The sequence below is a fragment of the Salmo trutta genome, chromosome 6, assembly GCF_901001165.1.
Source record: "Salmo trutta chromosome 6, fSalTru1.1, whole genome shotgun sequence".
Classification (NCBI taxonomy): Eukaryota; Metazoa; Chordata; class Actinopteri; order Salmoniformes; family Salmonidae; genus Salmo; species Salmo trutta.
In genome coordinates, this window is record NC_042962.1 from 19,132,568 (window position 1) to 19,151,328 (window position 18,761).

The window sequence follows — 18,761 nt, forward strand, 5'->3', positions numbered from 1 at the left end:
GTCTTCATCACTGGAAAAGATGAACTGTTGAGTTTTATATTATTTAAAAGCTTACAAACAAGGTTGTCAAACTATTTTATAATTCCATGAAAAAATATTTTTAAATCAAAATTGACATTTTCTACCTCAAAACGTAAATGATCTAAAAACATGTAAACTAAAGCACGCATATGTTGTAGCTTATGTCGTAGTTTAGACCCTATTTAATATAATCTAAGGTGTTTGTGTTGTGCCCGCCATCAGTTGAGACACAGCATACTCTTCAATATAGGGTGGGTGTCATGTTTTGGCTGATAAATGTACTAAAATGGGGATACAATTTCAATTTCAACGTTCAAATGGTAGCACAAAGAGGGTTGGAGAGCCACACATCAGAGAATGTTGACATGAATGGGAATATAGGAGTCGTTTTACATTTTTACTGTCAATCTTCCATAGGAATGATAGAAATATAGATAATCGGTTTTTATTCAATTTGAATAATGTCCCAGCTAAATTGTAGTGGTCTGAAGGGATATGTCCATTTATATTTATTTGATTGAAATGACACCCACCCTTTATTCAAGAGTATGCTGTGTCTCAGCTGATGGAGGGCACAACAAACACCTCAGATTATGTAAAATAGTGTCTAAACTACAACACATACCAGGGGTGTCAAACTCATTCCATAGAGGGCCTAGTGTCTGCTGGTTTTTCTTTTTTCCTTTCAATGAAGAACAGCAGGTGAGGGGAGTTACTTAATAATTAGTGACCTTATTTCAATCAATCAAGTACAAGGGAGGAGCGAAAACCCGCAGACACTCGGTCCTCTATGGAATGAGTTTTTTCACGTGACATATGTGAACCCTCAAAAAAAAAATCGGAGTTTATGCTTTTTTAGATATTTGACATTTAAGGTTAAGACAACCCTGTTTGTAAGCTTTTAAATCATATAAAACCCAACAGTTTATATTTTCCAGTGATGAAGACATTGATGTCTGATGGTAGAGTGGGGTATGCAAAATGGGTCAGCTTTGAGTACCTCTATCTCGTAAATGTTTTGGCATTCAGGTCCAAAAAGTACATTTCTGACCACTTCTACCATGGGCAAATATGTATGGAATGTTTTGTCCATATCGAACTGGGTGCGGTCAAAAAGTGATCGAAATCAAATGGAAAGACCCAAATAAGTATTTAAACTTTTCTTGAAATCCAGGATATATCTTGTTATTATAGATGTTTAAATTCGATTCAATTTTTTACTTTGTTTCAAGCATATAAGATGGAAATAATATACAAGTGAATAGTAAGGCTAACAACACATGCTTACATAGACGCCCTTATCAGAGGTGTTGTTTCATGGGGGTGGATGGGGAGTGAGGGAAGACTTGTCCTAGGGGAAAAAATAATATCAGGGGAGTTATACACTGCTAATAATGTTACAAAAGGTATCATAATACTCAGTAATAGCTCTGCACAGGTATATTGTGCCAAAAGGAATAGATTATCAACAGTAGGCAAACATATTTTTAGGTGAAGATGACCCATGACCATCTCTCCCAAGAAGTGTTATTACAACAACCTCATTAAATAAACAGTTTGAACAGCATCCATCAATTAGTGTCAGTATGTGACACTTATTACAAACACAGAGACACTGAAGTGTTTCCAATGCGGAGTTACGACAATTCTCCCAATGTCGCCTTGACCGGAGAACCAGTATAGAGGAGGACTATACACTGAGTGTACAAAACATTAGGAACAGCTTCCTTATATTGAGTTACAGCCTCTTCAGCCCTCAGAATAATCTCATTTCGTTGGGGCATGGACTACAAGTTGTCAAAGGGGCTTCACAGGGATGCTGGCCCATGTTTACTCCAATGCTTCCCACAGTTGTGTCAAGTTGGCTGGATGTCCTTTGGGTGGTGGACCCTTCTTGATACACACGAGAATTTGTGAATGAAAAACCCAACAGTATTGTAGTTTTTGACACACTCAAACCGGTGCGCCTGGCACCTTCTACCATACCCCGTTCAAAGACACTTAAATATTTTGTTTTGTCCATTCACCCTCTGAATGGCACACATACACAATCCATGTCTAAATTGTGCCAAGGCTTAAAAATCCCTCTTTAACCTGTCTCATCCCCTTCATCTACAGTACACTGATCGAAGTGACTTCAATAAGGGATCATAGCTTTCACCTGGATTCACCTGGTCAGTCTGTCATGGAAAGAGCAGGTGTTCCTAATGTGTTGTACACTCAGTGTATGTCCACTGCACCTGAGTCTTATAATAAAAAGGCAGACACTCCATCTCCAAACACTAGTCAAATAAAGGATGAAACTTCAAATCAGTAGAGTGCTGCTGGTAGTCAGCTGGTGCTTCTTACTCAGAGAGCTCAGTCCATGCTAAAATCACTTAGAGGATGGGGATGTTAAAAAATCCATTTCCCTGTGCCTTTCCTCCTTGTCCCTTTTGACTGGTCTGTCTGAAGTGTTACTTTGGACACTGAGTGCCTTAGCCTGAGACAATTGGGTCCCTTGCTGCCACTGTCAGATCCGTGCGACTCTGTTTTGCTATGATAGGTGAAAGAAACAATGGAATAGTGGACAAATTGATAAATATAATGTGACTGAAAAAGTACACACAATTGAATGCTTTTCTAGAGGTACGTTTTGAAAAGTATTATAGGAGGGTCAATATTTTATTTGTTAGATTAGACATTTTAAATGACTTATATTGGGTCAGGAAACTGGGTCCTGTATTCCTTGTATTGGAAAACGTTACTGTGAATTTCAATTTGTGTATCACAAACCCTTGTGAATTGAGAAACAAACAACCCGTATACATTATCTCAGTACAGTTCCACTCCATGCCAACGACTGTATAATTATTTGGGTCCAAGCACAATGACTAATGATGTGATTTTTACAAAATAGTTGTTTAAGGCTAGGGCCCTTAATTGAAACAATAACAAAGTCGTCTTTGTTTCGGGTAAAAGCTGAGGAATGAGCCTGGAGAAATGTAATCACTTTCAAATTCATAGACAATCTATGATATCAAAATTATAGTTTTAACCATGAGGCTATAAAGTGTTTGTTTACATTTGCATTGTTCAAAAACAAGCTTAGGCATTATGTTGGGTTTTGATGGGGTACGACAGTTGAACTAAGCACATGAGGCATTTATACGTTATATTCTTCAAGAATCAATGGGTAGGCCTACCTATCATTCATTTAGAAGCCAAAAAAACGATGTAGGATTCTAAGGACTCAGATGTTGCGATGAGCGAGGTGCAATACTTCGCTTTCATACAGTATCTGCGCAGGTGCATGGATTCGCTTCACGCTGTATGGCGTGGTAGGTACAGCACCAAAACAGCTGAGAAGTTTAGCCTTGCGCGTCAACGTTCTTTAGTTGTTGGAGCATTGCCGCGTTGAAAACAACTGGGAACTCGGAAATCTCTGACTTCCGACTTCAGTGTATTCAAGACACATGGAACTCGGAAAAAAACGAGCACCAACTGGGAAAAATCTTTTCAGCGTTTACTACAATTATGAAGCTATGTTTTAAAGTTTAGAAAAATAAATCATTGCTTTCAAAACTGTTTTCGAAAAACATATGAAAAATAAGGTGCATGTCAGCATATCAGAGAAATAATCTTTCAAATAAAAAATATACACTTACTGTAGCTGTTTTGCACAGATCCACAAGCTGCATGCCTTCAGTTGATGCACTACACTTCCTCCCCAGTTACACTTACACACAGGTGTTCGGAGAACGTTAGATCGCTAATTAGCACAGGTGGCCACCGCTGAGGAGGTCTACATGCCCACTAATAATTAGATATCGAACTGACTATGGCAGTAGGCAGATTATGCAATAGTCATGTAAATGCATTTCTCTTTCTGAGCAATCTTTTGAATTATTAAGACAGTAAACACCTTAATCGGCGGTCCAGCAGTGTATTTGATCTGCGCATGTGCTAGCACCAGCCGAGCTAGCCTCCCTCTTTAGCTCTGTTCGGAACAGCTGAACGTATGCATTTTAGAAGTAATTTTCACACGCAAACGTTATATGTCTGAACTCCGAATCAAATATACTTCTGAAAAATAACATTCTCGCTGTGGTAGAATGTTTATTTTGATTGGTGATTTTCTGCATTTATCAGAAGGTCTCCATGTAAACAGGATTATTGGGGAAATTGTTATTCTTGCAAAGCATGTAAACGTTTTAAATGGAACTATTATATTAATCTGACAATCCACAAATATCACATTATTGTGTGCATGAAACCGCATTGTCTTCCATCTGTATTCAGTAAACAAGCCATGTAACATGGAGATATGACCCTGTGGGAAGACTAACCTTATAAAGGTGTGTAGTAGTTTAACCTTTTGTTGAAAAAAACAAACATTTATTGCTGACCTGAAATATGTTCCTTATGTTTCCAAAAACGTACAGAAAATGATGTCTGTTAATGTTTAGAGCCAGTGTTGGGGCTTTTAACAAAACTCCCCAGGTCAGAAGTTAATTCCATCAATAGGCGCTAAAGAAGTTAGCCTCTATTAATGCAGTAGCATCTTTCTAAAGCTCCAAAGATCACTGACGTCATGATTTGACTTCGTTTTTTCCGAGTACCCAGTATGCCTTGAAAGCACCAATTGACCCACTGGAAACTCGGAAGAAAACGAGCTCCGACTGGGGAAAAAATAGTTTTGAGCGGTCATCCAACTCCGAAATTCGGGCATCTTTCTAGAGGTCTAACCTGAAGATCACTGACGTCATGATATTACCTCGTTTTTTTTTCTCCAGAGTTCCAAGTTGTCTTGAAAGCGCCAAAATGAATTAAACATGCGTGTAATTGTAAAACACCGTGCATGAAGAAGCCAACAGAAAATACGGCCTTCTATATTCTTTCTGAATATTGGCATTATTAAAAATAATTCAAACGTCGGAAACGAAGTACACTTTTGTGCGAAATGGCTGTCAATACTTACCTGAAGGCGCAGAGATAAGCCTGCAATGTTGCCTAGGTATGCTGCTCTGCTGGTGACAGAATATGTAAAGGATAATAGCGCCATCTGGTGGCAACGGGGCTATGGTGAGGACAATTTTACTGGTATTTGGTTGACTACTGGTGTACTGTGTGCCATGGTTGACAAAAAGAGGAAACTAAAAGCTAACGCAAATACAGAAGCCTATGGTTTCGTCGGCCCCTGGTTAGTCTTGGTGGAAGGCCTCGACTCTGAAGGCACGCGACAATAAGTCCCACAAACCATTGCGTTTCCACCTGACATCGTTGGTCTGTGTACGTTGCCAAGGAGAAGCGCCACACACCTTATCTGAACACTAAGGACGCTACTTGCATTTTATCTCAAGAAACTTCGGCGCTATCTACAAGCTCAGAAAACAGTGGGAGGAACAACACCCTAAAATGGTGAGTTCCTAGAAAATATTTAAAAAAGAACGACAGACAAGAAGAAACGTTTTGGCCAAGAAAGAGGGACAGTTGAGAGGGCTGTTATTATGGGCATATGTCAACACATGTCCACACATGACAGAACATATAACGTTACTGTTGTGTAGGTTAATTGTAAGCCAAAAATAGGCCTGTATAATAGGCTATAATAATTAAGAGACAGAAGTTTGTCAAATCTAGTATTATTCAAGGCCTAAATATTATTTAATCATAGAAGTGTGAAACACTTGATATCAGCATAGCTTTCAATTTAAGGTTAGGTTCTAATATAATTTGAGTTTTAATCATTTGAAATGCAAGGCATCCTGACATATTGGACCTGTGTCCAATTTTATCATGTCAGTGACAGTAGTTTTTTACCCAGAAAAGACTGTCTCCCAATTCAAAACTCTAATTCCCTTGTGGTTGTTAGTTTATCCTAGCACTTTTGGTATCATAAAACGTGTGCGTATTTCAGCTTTATCATTGACCTTCAGGAGCTTCTTAATGTCATGTGCCCTTAATACATCTTTGTAAATCCTCCTAAACCCCTCTCTAACAGATTACAATACTGCGAAAGCTTAGTGGACTCCTACAATCTGTTACAGAGGCCCTTTCCTTGCTCACCATTCCCTGCCTGTTTTAGACTGAGGCATATGGTCTTAAGAAAGGGAGTTTTGTTATAGACTTGACTGGAGCAAGCAATGAAATTATAGAGAAGATAGAACATAATACTTTTATGCAGTTTTCTCTGTTTTCAGTTCTTTTATAAAGTGATTTAGGGCAGACATTTGTCTACTACAAGAAGAGTGCAAAGTATTTTCAAAACATTATTTTCATATTTGATGGAGAGCAGTCTCTTTCCTGTCTTGAAATTTAATTGAGTGGACCAGTCTTATTTAATCCTAGAGAATAATCTAATTCCGTGGCCTTGAATCGACTAGCCTAAATACAGACAGTATACACATGTAGTGGTATTATTATTTACCCTAGATGTGCCCATTTTATTGTGCAAATATGGCTTTTTAGAAAGCTGTTGGTGATATGAATATTCAAATTTACACTGAACAATGATCACCTATAACTGCATCTGAAATCAGAATTAGCCAAAGAGACTAAATGGCTTTGTCAATTCTGCATTGTCTAAGCCAGATAGAAATCTGCTTTGAGATGTCCGTTTTAGTCTCCTTTATTGAACAAACTCTAGTTTGAGGTAGACTTATAGTATAGCCTCTCTGTCATTTTAGTATTTTGATAATGGTTTGCTATATTTAGAATATATTGTATCGGCCCCTCAGAATATAACACAAAGGAACTGGGGTCATAGCCTACATGGGCAATGCTGTGTCCCTGTCATAAGCATGACATGACATGACATGACATGACATGTTTACCTCAAACAAACCTCTGTACTATAGCAGCCAGCACTCTGACTACTGTTGCTGTGCCCCTTGAAATCCAATTGCCAGTCATGCAGAGTTGGGAGCTTGGGATAGAGTGAGTGCTGGTAAGTGAGCATGGTGGTGATGTAATGCCCTATTTATATCCCAGTGGACCTAATCACCGGCAGGCCACGCCTGGCCATGGATGTGTCATGTCCCTGGGTAGTGTGACGACGGCGTCAGCTCAGGCTCAAGCCCTGCTGTCACACACTTAATCCTCCTCACCTCTTTCCCAATGAGGAGGAAGAGAGGATGTTCTCTACTTATTTACTTTCAGTTAACAGCCCTTTCATTGAGATATTTAGGACTATACTTTGGGAGCTTCCACTACTGAAAGTCCTGTTTTGTTGTTGTTTTATGATTTCTTGTAGGTGACTGGTTACCTTAAAGTTGACAGTATTGTATTTTTTCCTGTGTTGTTGAAGATATGCCAGCATCAGGAAGGAGTGTAACATTTGGCTGACCTCCAGTGTGGCGATCAGGAGAGAGCAATGGCACCGTTCCTATGTGACCTACTGTGAATCCCACCAATGAAGAACATCACATATTGACATAGTGAGCGAGAACGAGAGGACTGGTAGAACTATCATTTAGGAGAGAGAAGCACCCTACAACTCCCCCAAGCTGATGATTCTGAGACAATGAATCGCTACACGCAGCTGAAGCAGTTGGGAGATGGCACTTATGGCAGCGTGCTGATGGGGAAAAACAACGAGTCGGGAGAACTGGTGGCCATCAAGAGGTACGTATAGCCCTACACTGGTGGCCATCAAGAGGTACGTATAGCCCTACACTGGTGGCCATCAAGAGGTACGTATAGTCCTACACTGGTGGCCATCAAGAGGTACGTATAGTCCTACGCTGGTGGCCATCAAGAGGTACATATAGTCCTACGCTGGTGGCCATCAAGAGGTACGTATAGTCCTACGCTGGTGGCCATCAAGAGGTACGTATAGTCCTACGCTGGTGGCCATCAAGAGGTACGTATAGTCCTACGCTGGTGGCCATCAAGAGGTACGTATAGTCCTACGCTGGTGGCCATCAAGAGGTACGTATAGTCCTACGCTGGTGGCCATCAAGAGGTACGTATAGTCCTACGCTGGTGGCCATCAAGAGGTACGTATAGTCCTACGCTGGTGGCCATCAAGAGGTACGTATAGTCCTACGCTGGTGGCCATCAAGAGGTACGTATAGTCCTACGCTGGTGGCCATCAAGAGGTACGTATAGTCCTACGCTGGTGGCCATCAAGAGGTACGTATAGTCCTACGCTGGTGGCCATCAAGAGGTACGTATAGTCCTACGCTGGTGGCCATCAAGAGGTACGTATAGTCCTACGCTGGTGGCCATCAAGAGGTACGTATAGTCCTACGCTGGTGGCCATCAACAGGTACATGCGTATAGTACTAATAAACTAGTCAAGGGTCTGGGTGGTTTGTTTGTTTACTCACATGGCTTTGTTCTGAGAGGCTAAAGGCGTCAGTATGCTTCAGTTTGGCTTCGGCTAGGCGAAACCGAACGAGTGTGCTCACATAATCCCTTAAAAGACTTTCGCTTGAAAAACAAGAAAAAAGCAGCAATAGTACTGTTGGTCAATTTTGAGACGCCATAGCCAGTATACACTTCCTCAAAATAGTCAGAATTAATCTAATATAACTCAAGAAATCTGTCATTAATTTTGGTGTTTTTGCATAAGAGATCTTAGTCGCGTAATTTTACATTAAGATCTTTGGTGCAGTATTTCTCAATTAAAAAATGTGCATGAAAACGAGTAGTCTCTTGTTGAAAGACTTTATTGAAGAATCCTTATTGAAGAATCCTTATTGAAGAATCCTTACTGTTGACCTATCACTGACGAAGGGGTGTCGACTTCGGCTACCGACTTTGGCTTGCCTCAAGAAAAATGTTGTGTGCCCGAACAGCTGAAAAAACCCTTACCGATGTCCAAAACTAACAAAAACGTCACAAAATGTCATCATAATATATGCACAAACTCTTCCGTACTGTTTCGGGAGGGAAGCATGCAGACGCCTTAAGTGTTCTCACAAGCGGCCATTTTGAAGCACATAAGTGCACTACCATCCTGAAATACACCTTCATGAGTCATGATGACTGAAACACCTTCATGCCTGGCACAAAGTAGTAACAAGGAAGTGTATATTCAGCCGACAGAAAGGGAAGGGTTAAGCATAGGGATCGATATTGGTTAAGTTCAGGATTAATGTTAGGTTTAAGGTAACCACACTCTGGAACCATACACAATTCTCTGGCTGTATAATGCCTAACTACAAACAAATCCGGCTGAAGTCTCACTTTAGGTTTCCCCATGACTAAGGCAAGCCAGCTTACAACTCTGCCTTTCATCATGGAGGGTAGGTTGAATAATGGATACGGAGGGGGGGGGGGGGGGGTGAACGCTTCGTTACCATGCAAAGTGATAGCCATGGTGACGGTGAAAGGAGTGAAAGTAGTCTGCAGTGTTGTGTTGCCGCATTGGCGGATGCACGGGAGGAGGAGTGTGATATCTGCAGGTCCCAGTGTCCAGTTACATAATATCAGATGGGAGTGTCAGAATAAAGGTCCTCGACGGATTAGGTTGTACTAGAGTGTCAGTTATACCAGCTGGTGGACCTACTATCTACCAAGTATAGCAACATGTATTAGCTGACACGTAATGGACACCTCCAATGTTAATTGGGAATAAGGTTTCATTTCATGTAGAGTACATCTGTAAATGACGCCTCGACGATGCATTAATGATTTGTTTTACAGTCCTGTTTCAGTTAGTGTTTATCTAGCATTTATTGAAAAGATGTGGTCACTATATAGATGGATACATTTTTGGCACTTTTACTGAAAGAATTAGGCCTAATAATAATTAATATCTTAGCATCACAAATTTAGTAGTGGTGCTTGTATAGATTACAAAGAAACTGAAATGTAACGATTAGGATATTCTTATGTTATATATTAGTGTGGGATTTCTATGTAAATAGTGGGCTGCAGAGTAAAGAATTAATGGTGTTGAAACTGTAAACACCATGTCGTTTGTCTCGTTTACAGAATGAAGAGGAAGTTTTATTCGTGGGAAGAGTGCATGAATCTGAGAGAAGTAAAGGTAAAGATTGGTACACAACACATGATTAACAGAATGTTTTAGGTACATTTCATGTTTCGTACGGGATGGTATCAGCTGGAAGTGCTTACAATTATCACTAACAGCAATGACAACCGTGTCTTGCTTATGGAATTCGATGATTCAATTTCAGTTTATATTTTATGATGATTATATTCAAGAGAATGTTTGTCACTATATTTAATTTAAAGACATGATCATATTTCATCATCTTGGTCCATCCCATGATGTATTTCCACAGTCCCTGAAGAAGCTGAATCATGCCAACGTGGTGAAGTTAAAGGAAGTCATCAGAGAAAACGACCACCTGTACTTTGTCTTTGAATACATGAAAGAAAATCTCTATCAGCTCATGAAGGACAGGTAAGGGCGTTTCATTTCAAACGACAAACCCCTGAAACCCTGAAAATGGTTTAATAGATAATGCTTGTTGGGCAAGTAATTTATTTAAGAGTGGGAAAAAACAGGGTTGTGTTCATTAGGCACCAAACAGAAGAAAATGGAAAAAGCCGTATTTTCGTTTTCCGTTACAAAACATTTAAACATGTTTTTCGTTCCATGCACTTATGAATACAACCCAACATTTATTTGAAGTTTCATATAGAGTCTTATCAGTTGACAATTCTATCAATTCTTCATTTGCAGAAATAAATTGTTCCCTGAATCAGCGATCAGAAACATAAGCTTTCAGATATTTCAAGGCCTATCATTTATCCATAAACATGGTAGGTCTCCCGCATAAGAACCACTTGACTCTGTCCTCTGACACACCAAGGACAACTGGGGCTACAGAGGTCTCTGCTGTCACGGGCACTCCCATCATTCATAGAGTTGGCTATTGTCTGTAAACACTGACAAATATTTAGCCTTTCACACGCTAGCTAGCACCTGGCTGGCTGTCACCCTTGGTTAGACCTCCGTTGTCTTGCTGTTTCGGTGAACGGACATGTGGATACCTCACTTGTGCAACCCAGCGTTGAAAAGCACTTTAAACTCTGAGGTAAACAGGTTTCTAGTCCATCTGGCCTGTTAGAGCGTGAGTGACTTGGCAAGAGTTGTTCTTTTCTCACACCACGCTAACTCAGTCTGTGCTTGTCCAACACGGCCACGGTTTCCACTAGTCCTATGGGTTGCATGCATCCTGGGGGCTGTCTCCTTATCTCATCTCTCTCTCTCCTTATTTTGTCTCTTTTCTCCTCCCTCCTTTCTTTTTTCCTCTTGTGTGCCTTTCCTTTGCGCTGCCAGGGAAAATAAGATGTTCACTGAGAATGAAATTAGGAACATCATGTTCCAAGTGCTGTCTGGTATGGCGTTTGTGCACAAGCATGGTAAGATGCTTTGTCCTCCTGCTGCTCTTTTGTCTATCGTTTGCGTGACATTGCGACATGGAGTAGTATGCTAATTTACGAAAAGCAAAACCCCATATGATGCATATTAAAAAGGGATGGTTCACTCCATTGTCTTGGGATTAAAGGGATGGTTGGTTCAAAGTTAGTCTGATATTTTCCTCAAAAGTGGTCTTAAGTCAAGCAAAATCCTTATTGTATGCTTGTTGTGTGTAGATCCCAGTATATTAGAATCAATCTATAGATCTCAATCCCAAATAAATGTACTGAACTATCAATTTAAAGCCATTTGAATCTATTTTGACTGAATGATTAATGTAAAACTAAAATCCATAACAGTAATCAAGTATGAAATGTGGTCTTCATCTAAACACTCCATGGTCAATATAAATATTTAAAACGTCCTTCTGGATGACTTGTGAAGAGGTTGAGCTGAGTGTTCTCCATGACCCCTTGCGTAGGATTCTTCCACCGGGATATGAAACCTGAAAACCTGCTCTGCATGGGCCCAGAGCTAGTCAAGATAGCCGACTTTGGATTGGCCAGAGAGATCCGCTCCCGCCCCCCATATACGGACTACGTGTCCACAAGATGGTGAGGTACCCTCCATAGTCTAGTGGGAACATTTGGTCCCCTCTTATTTTAAACAATGCATAACGAAGTTGAAAAAACGTCACACTGTCGTCGTGTCCAGGTATCGTGCCCCAGAGGTGCTGCTCAGGTCGTCCATCTACAGCTCTCCCATAGACATGTGGGCAGTGGGCTGCATCATGGCTGAGCTCTACACACTTAGGCCTCTGTTCCCCGGGAACAGCGAGGTGGACGAGATCTTTAAGATCTGCCAGGTTCTGGGGACAGTCAAGAAGGTAAGAGAGGGAAGAGCAACCAATCCTCTGTCTACAGAGAGATATAGTACTAGTGTGTTATAGTTTAAATGATGGCCTGGTGAAAATGTGTGTGTTGGAAGTAATCCAGTAAACCAGCTATTCATGCTCATTTAAGCTGATTAGAATAATACAGTTTTCTATTGACATTTGTGTAATGGAATCTGTTTCTAATCAAAATCTATTAGAATTAGCTCTAATGGGTATGAATAGTTGACATACTGTATTGCTTTCAATATACACAGATATTGTGAAGCATTGAGAGTTCATGAAACGTCATACAGTAGTTATGTCTCTAAATGAACTTTCCTCTCCTGTTCTACCAGTCTGACTGGCCGGAAGGATACCAGCTTGCCTCAGCCATGAACTTCCGCTTCCCTCAGTGTGTGCCCACCCACCTGAAGACCCTCATCCCCAACGCCAGCACAGAGGCCATCGCCCTGATGAAGGACCTGCTCATGTGGGACCCTAAGAAGAGACCCACGGCCGTGCAGGTATTCAGTCATCACAGTGCTGTAGCCTGGTCCCAGATCTGTTTCAACTCCTATATGTAACTGATGGGGCATGATACAAACTCACTCCTCATCTTGAAATGTCTCTATCTACGTCACTGAATTTCTAGCTTTTTGGTGGCATAGCTGGCTAAGATGTTGTCAAGAGACTGAGGTCCTGAGTTCCAGTCTCTGTGTTAGCTGGTGAGGGAGGAAGAGGTACGGTTAAGCAGCACCGTAACACCTGTTACATAGTCGTTGGCTAGGTGTGCTGTGAGTCATGCCCCACAAAGGCTGATTACCCCAAGAGCATCATGGGGCTCTTCTGTGTGCTGCTTATGCAATACCTGTTTATGGCTGGTCAGCATATGTCCTTTATGTGCCGGAGTCAGTAATGATAAGTCATTCATCCTATTCATATCCCCATTCTGTGTTCTAGGCTCTGCGGTACCCTTACTTCCAGGTGGGTCAGGTGTTGGGGCCTCGGCCCGGGAGTGAGATACGCAAAGCCACGGTGAGGACTCAATCCCGAGGCTCATCAGAGCCCAAAGGTGAGCTGCAGTCCTCTTCAGCAGACTCCTCTGCCCGGACGTCTCAGGGCAACCACCCCAAAGCTTCCAGCAGACACCACCAGGCCCCCCAACAGCCCCTCCAGCAGACAGACCATCAGATTGACCAGACATCTCCACATGGCCAAGTCACTAACTCCAACACAGTGAGTGGTAGGACTGTGTCCATACAAAGAGATCTGAGGAAACATGGAATAGCTGCTAAACATGTTAAAAACAGTAGCAGTTATATAACAATTGTAAAATTATTACACAGTCCCCCCTTGAAATCAAACTCAGAGACGTCTGTGGATCTATTTGGACTTGGACATATACAGTTGAAGTCGGAAGTTTACATACACTTAGGTTGGAGTCATTAAAACTTGTTTTTCAACCACTCCACAAATGTCTTGTTAACAAACTATAGTTTTGGCAAGTCGGTTAGGACATCTACTTTGTGCATGACAAAAACATAAATGGATAACGTACGATCATAGATACAATTTGGCTACATAAGCCTACAAACATTTACAATAGCAAAATCACAATAATCACAAGAATGGCTTCAGATTAAAGTCTATGTTGAGACCGAAGGGAGCAAGGGTGTTTAAATTAAAGATCCAGGCAGCCTCTCGTTTTAACAATAAATTGTCGAGGTCACCCCCTCTCCTAGGCAGGGTGACATGTTCGATGCCAATATAACGTAGAGACGAAATGTAAATTCCCGACTTCAACTGTAACTGAATGACTCATGACCTATGAAATGTATTGCGTTTGGCAGAAGCCATCTGTCGTGGTGGGGACTGGGAGTGAGAACAGTGCAGCGGTGGGTCTGAAGAGCGGGCGGAGGCGCTGGGGCCAGACAGTGGTAAAGGCAACAGAGAGCTGGGATGAGTCAGAACCTTCTGAGACCTCCGTGTCCCACTCCAAGAAACCCAGCCTGGGCTCAGAGGAGGAGAAGGGCCCCAAGGACCATAGTAATCCGCAGTAAGATCAATGATTATATTACAGCGGGGGACCATTCTCCCCTTCCTCCCTGCATAGATGTCTCCTGGTATTGATTTACCTGTAACCTTATGTTTACATTTCATGTATTATGGCACAAACCAATTCCCTTTCTGTGACGACTGTTATACTATTTGTGCAAACGATGATAAAGAAAAGTGGCCTTTACAGTTAGCTACCCTATTATAGGTTGATTTACCTGTAGGAGGTTCATATTCAATCTAACTGAAATATTTCATAGGCTGAGATTAATCGTCTGAGTTGTTCCTACTGTTTGATTTTCTGCCTCTCTTCTCTATCAGATCCAAAGAGCAAAAACCGATATACTCCTTCAGCACTGTTACTAAGTTACCAAGCAATATTAAGAAGGGCCAAATGGACTCCAGTCTCCCGGGCTCCTCAGCCAGACAACATTACCTTAGTCAATCAAGATATCTGCCTGGTAAGACCAACTGAAAATGTGTTTGTTTTAAACAAGAAGAATGTGAGATAAGCAAGTCATTTTTAGGAGGTATATTTTCTCATGTATCAACTGGTCCTCTTATGTCGGTTTCAGCCATCCACATTTTCAGACCCAGCTCTTCTTTCCTTTCAGGGTTGATCGGCAAGAACTCTGTAGACAAGGAGCCCAGTGGGCCGACACTCCGAGATCTGTGGGACAACTCCACCAATGTCAACAGTAAACCCCTCGGCCCCATTGGAGCGGGTTTGTCCGTCACCAGAGTCAACGCAGGTAACCCTTTGTCGCTTTATATTACACGTTTGCCCTCCTACTCTTATGCCCCCATATCACAAAGGGCCTAAACGTCATGTGCTTTAGTTCCACAATGCTCATTTTCTGATTCGCCCTGATCTTTTAGTGTTGGCTCGGCACAAAAAAGGCAACTGTTTGGAGTATGCTACTGTTTTTAAGCGTCTGGGCCACTTTGGAGACGGGAGCCTCCATTATTCATTTGTCATGTAGACAGACACACAATATGTGCCTCTGTGCTCTCCCTCTGCCCCCCACTTTCCTTATTCATGAGATTAGAGGACTATTAAGACAGTTGCTTGGGATCAAGTGTCTCCAAGCCCACCCTCCCACTCTGCATCTTGAGTTTATGGACTGGATGGCTCAATTTCTCGCAGAAATCTACAGCAGCCTTCCTCATCTTCCTCTCTATTTCTGACTTATATTTCACTGTGCTTCTCTAATGACTCGATAAATTGTTGCTTCATTTCACCAATGTCTCTCCTTTCCGCTCTCTCTTTTCCCTCTGCTTGCATGTGTGTATTGTCTTATCCCCCTGTCTTTAACTGTGGGAGCAGAAGACACTGATAACCCTTCTGATAAATCTACGGATAAATCTGTTCTAAAAGAAAGAATACCTGATTCAGCTAAAGGTACTTTAATTGTAAAGACTTTTAGAATTGAATGTTCATGTTCATGGATTCCTGCTGTTGACCTCTGCTGACCTCTAGCTAAGATCTATAGTAAAATTAATTGAAGTGGTTTATTATTAAGTATAATCATTAGCAATAATGCCCAATTTTCATAAACATTTAGTAACATGTTAAGTATCTGTTTTATGGAGGCTATACTAAAGTGAAATAAGTGTTTCTGCTTATGCAACCATTTTCCTAATACTGTGGGTGTGGGTCAACATGTTGATGAGCCCAGCCAATTATGACACAGCAGGAGAGAGCCCAAACACACACTGCTACTCGAGAACCATGCTCCAGATTACTAAATAGATTAAGGTTGCTGGAACCATGGTCATTTTTATGCCCGAACGCTGAATAACAAATGAACTGCTGCTAAAGATGTACAAGTGAAGCGTTATTTGTTATGAATAGAATTTGTCTGTATTAAATCATTGTTATGAATAACGTTTGTCTACATTTAAATCAATTCGTTTTTTTTGTCTTTCAGGAAACTTTGTCAGTACAAAGTACAATCTGTCCGGAGGTTATGTTCCCTCCTTTCAGAAGAAAGAGGTCGGCTCTGTGGGTCAAAGGATCCAGCTTGCTCCTCTTGCCGGCCAGCACACAAGTAAGATCCTATAGTTACCATTTTAATTGGCATAAAAAGGCTCTGGTCTTTGGACTAGATGGCGCAGCAGTCAGCAAACACAGATAAGGCCACTTGGAAGGGATTGATACCATTACATGCTTTCTCTTTTTCTGCCATTTCATCATTCTTTACTCTTTTTCTATCCATTTGTTTTTGCATTAAACTCATCTCTTGCTGTCCCTCTCAGTTGATCTTGCTACTCCTGATAACAAAAATGTCAAACCAAAACCTTCAAAGACAAAGTCCACCTCCACCACGCCCATGAGTGAAAACACTGAAGGTAATGCAGTGTTTCAGTCCCAGGCTAATAATATCAAATACGCCACTTAGCAGAGGCTTTTATTCAGAGCAAATTACACTACAATGAGTGCATACAGTTTATATGTGTGTATGCGATCCCTCTGGGAATTGAACCCACTACCTTGGTGTTGTTACCACCATGCTCTTAATACCGACCCACACAGGTACTGATGTAGGTGCCATTTGAAGTCTATTTATTTATAGCAATCCTCTGTTAGTCAATAGCCTGCCCTTAAACCTGATAAGAAGCATGTGATTCTTTGTTAGGCCACAGTTGGAAAGGGAGCCCGAATACGCACCGTGAACCGGGGATCTGCATTGCTAAAGATCTGAAGCACTTAATCAACATTAACATTAATCTACATTACATTAACTAGAGCCATTTTGATGCATTGTTATGAGCACTTATTGGGCTCAGTCAAAGTGACCAGATGGTCTCCCAGGGATATCTGTCTCAAGTAGACAAGGAAGACGGTTACATTGAGGCTGTGGTAGACACGCTATATCTCTGTCCAGAAACAACCCCCTCATGCCAGTAGACGCTATATCTCTGTTCAGAAACAACCCCCTCATGCCAGTAGACGCTATAGCCCTGTCCAGAAACAACCCCCTCATGCCAGTAGACGCTATAGCCCTGTCCAGAAACAACCCCCTCATGCCAGTAGACACTATAACCCTGTCCAGAAACAACCCCCTCATGCCAGTAGACACTATATCCCTGTCCAGAAACAACCCCCTCATGCCAGTAGACGCTATATCCCTGTCCAGAAACAACCCTCTCACGCCAGGGCACTTGCCTAGATCTGAAAGGATTGGACAGGTATAAAAATATATTTGTTGCTCCACCTTGCCAACTGATAAGTTGCGTAGAATATTGCATATACCTGCACAATACTCTGATCTACACACGTGCCTATATGGGTGGTAGGGGTGTTGTTTCAGGATTGTACCTGGGTGTCTGTTAATAGAGGGAGTCCTGTAAATATGGAATAGTAAATTCAGCACATGGAGCTGTCACTCACTCAGATCTTTTTTCTCTTCAGATTATGACGGCTGGAAAAGGAGGGCAGACAAGCCTCAAATGAAAGGCCAGGACTACTCTGCCCTGGGGAAAACCTCTGGCAACCTTCTGACTAGAGGTCCACCTGTACAGCCAGTCCATGGGAGGGTAGACTGGGCATCCAAGTACGGAGGCAATCGGTAGTGCATCAAGAGATGCTATTAAACCAACTTACAGGTTTAGCCAGTCTTTGCACTGAGAAGGAAAACCTTTTGTAGCTGTGCTCTGAATTTTACTACCCTCAGTGAAAGTACTTCTGAAAGACCTCCAATACATTATTACAACTAAGTAACACATGTACTAGGATGTCCAAGGAGATATATACATGTTGTTTGTTTTATACTGGAATCATTGGACGATGTATGAAGGCAAGACATACGCCAGGAGGCCTGATCCCTGTAACTTCAGAAGAAGACCCGGCGCCATCTATCGCAGTGTTTTCCAACTCCAGTCCTTCAGTACCCTCAACAGTACATACTGTTGTTGTAGCCCTGGACAAAAATACCTGATTCAACTTGTCAAGGGCTTGATGATTAGTTGACAAGTAGAATCAGGTGTGCTAGTCTTGGGCCACAACAAATATGTACTTGAGGACCAGAGTTGGGAAACACTGATCTACTGTGTGGTAATTGTTGATAGACTGGCTGATATGGCTGCTCTAAAGTATCCCTCAAAGATAACCATGTCCTGAAGCCCATTGGGTGTTGTCTGGATTGAGTCTGATGCCGAAACATGACATTCGTCTTACAATCGGTTTTATGATACGATTAGAACCAATAATGGATTTTGTATTTTAGATTTTTATAATGTAGTTATATTCTGTTTCTATTTTTTAACTTTTGTTTACATTACTCAACTGAAATGAAATTCTATAAGGAAATTTTTCCTAAAACTTATTGTAAAGGTTTATCACTCATTGTAATCTCTTGAATAGCTACTTACTGTATCAGTGGCTAAAGAAGTGTTGACTTTAGTTATATTATGTATTATGACAATACACGCTTAAGATGCAGCTATTAAACACTGGCCATTTTTTAAAACCTTTTACACAACTTC

General features: G+C 41.4%; 1 protein-coding gene across 7 annotated transcripts; it reads left to right on the forward strand.

Moving 5' to 3' along the window:
• The first annotated feature begins 4,861 nt into the window (after positions 1 to 4,861).
• On the forward strand, positions 4,862 to 18,745 carry mak (male germ cell-associated kinase). 7 transcript variants are annotated; one of them, XM_029755600.1, is made up of 16 exons: positions 4,862 to 5,421; positions 7,310 to 7,626; positions 9,946 to 10,000; positions 10,260 to 10,381; positions 11,264 to 11,346; positions 11,826 to 11,958; positions 12,059 to 12,230; positions 12,575 to 12,742; positions 13,179 to 13,454; positions 14,069 to 14,274; positions 14,595 to 14,734; positions 14,888 to 15,025; positions 15,601 to 15,675; positions 16,205 to 16,324; positions 16,533 to 16,625; positions 17,689 to 18,745. In XM_029755600.1, exons 2-16 carry the CDS (start codon positions 7,526 to 7,528, stop codon positions 17,847 to 17,849), a joined length of 2,043 nt encoding a protein of 680 aa, XP_029611460.1. In that variant the 5' UTR covers positions 4,862 to 5,421; positions 7,310 to 7,525; the 3' UTR covers positions 17,850 to 18,745. The 7 variants fall into 7 exon arrangements, with proteins under 7 accessions (XP_029611460.1, XP_029611464.1, XP_029611462.1 ...); XM_029755602.1 differs by lacking the exon at positions 11,264 to 11,346 and adding an exon at positions 10,664 to 10,743 and having other exon boundaries at positions 4,863 to 5,421; XM_029755604.1 differs by lacking the exon at positions 16,533 to 16,625.
• The last annotated feature ends 16 nt before the right edge of the window (positions 18,746 to 18,761 follow it).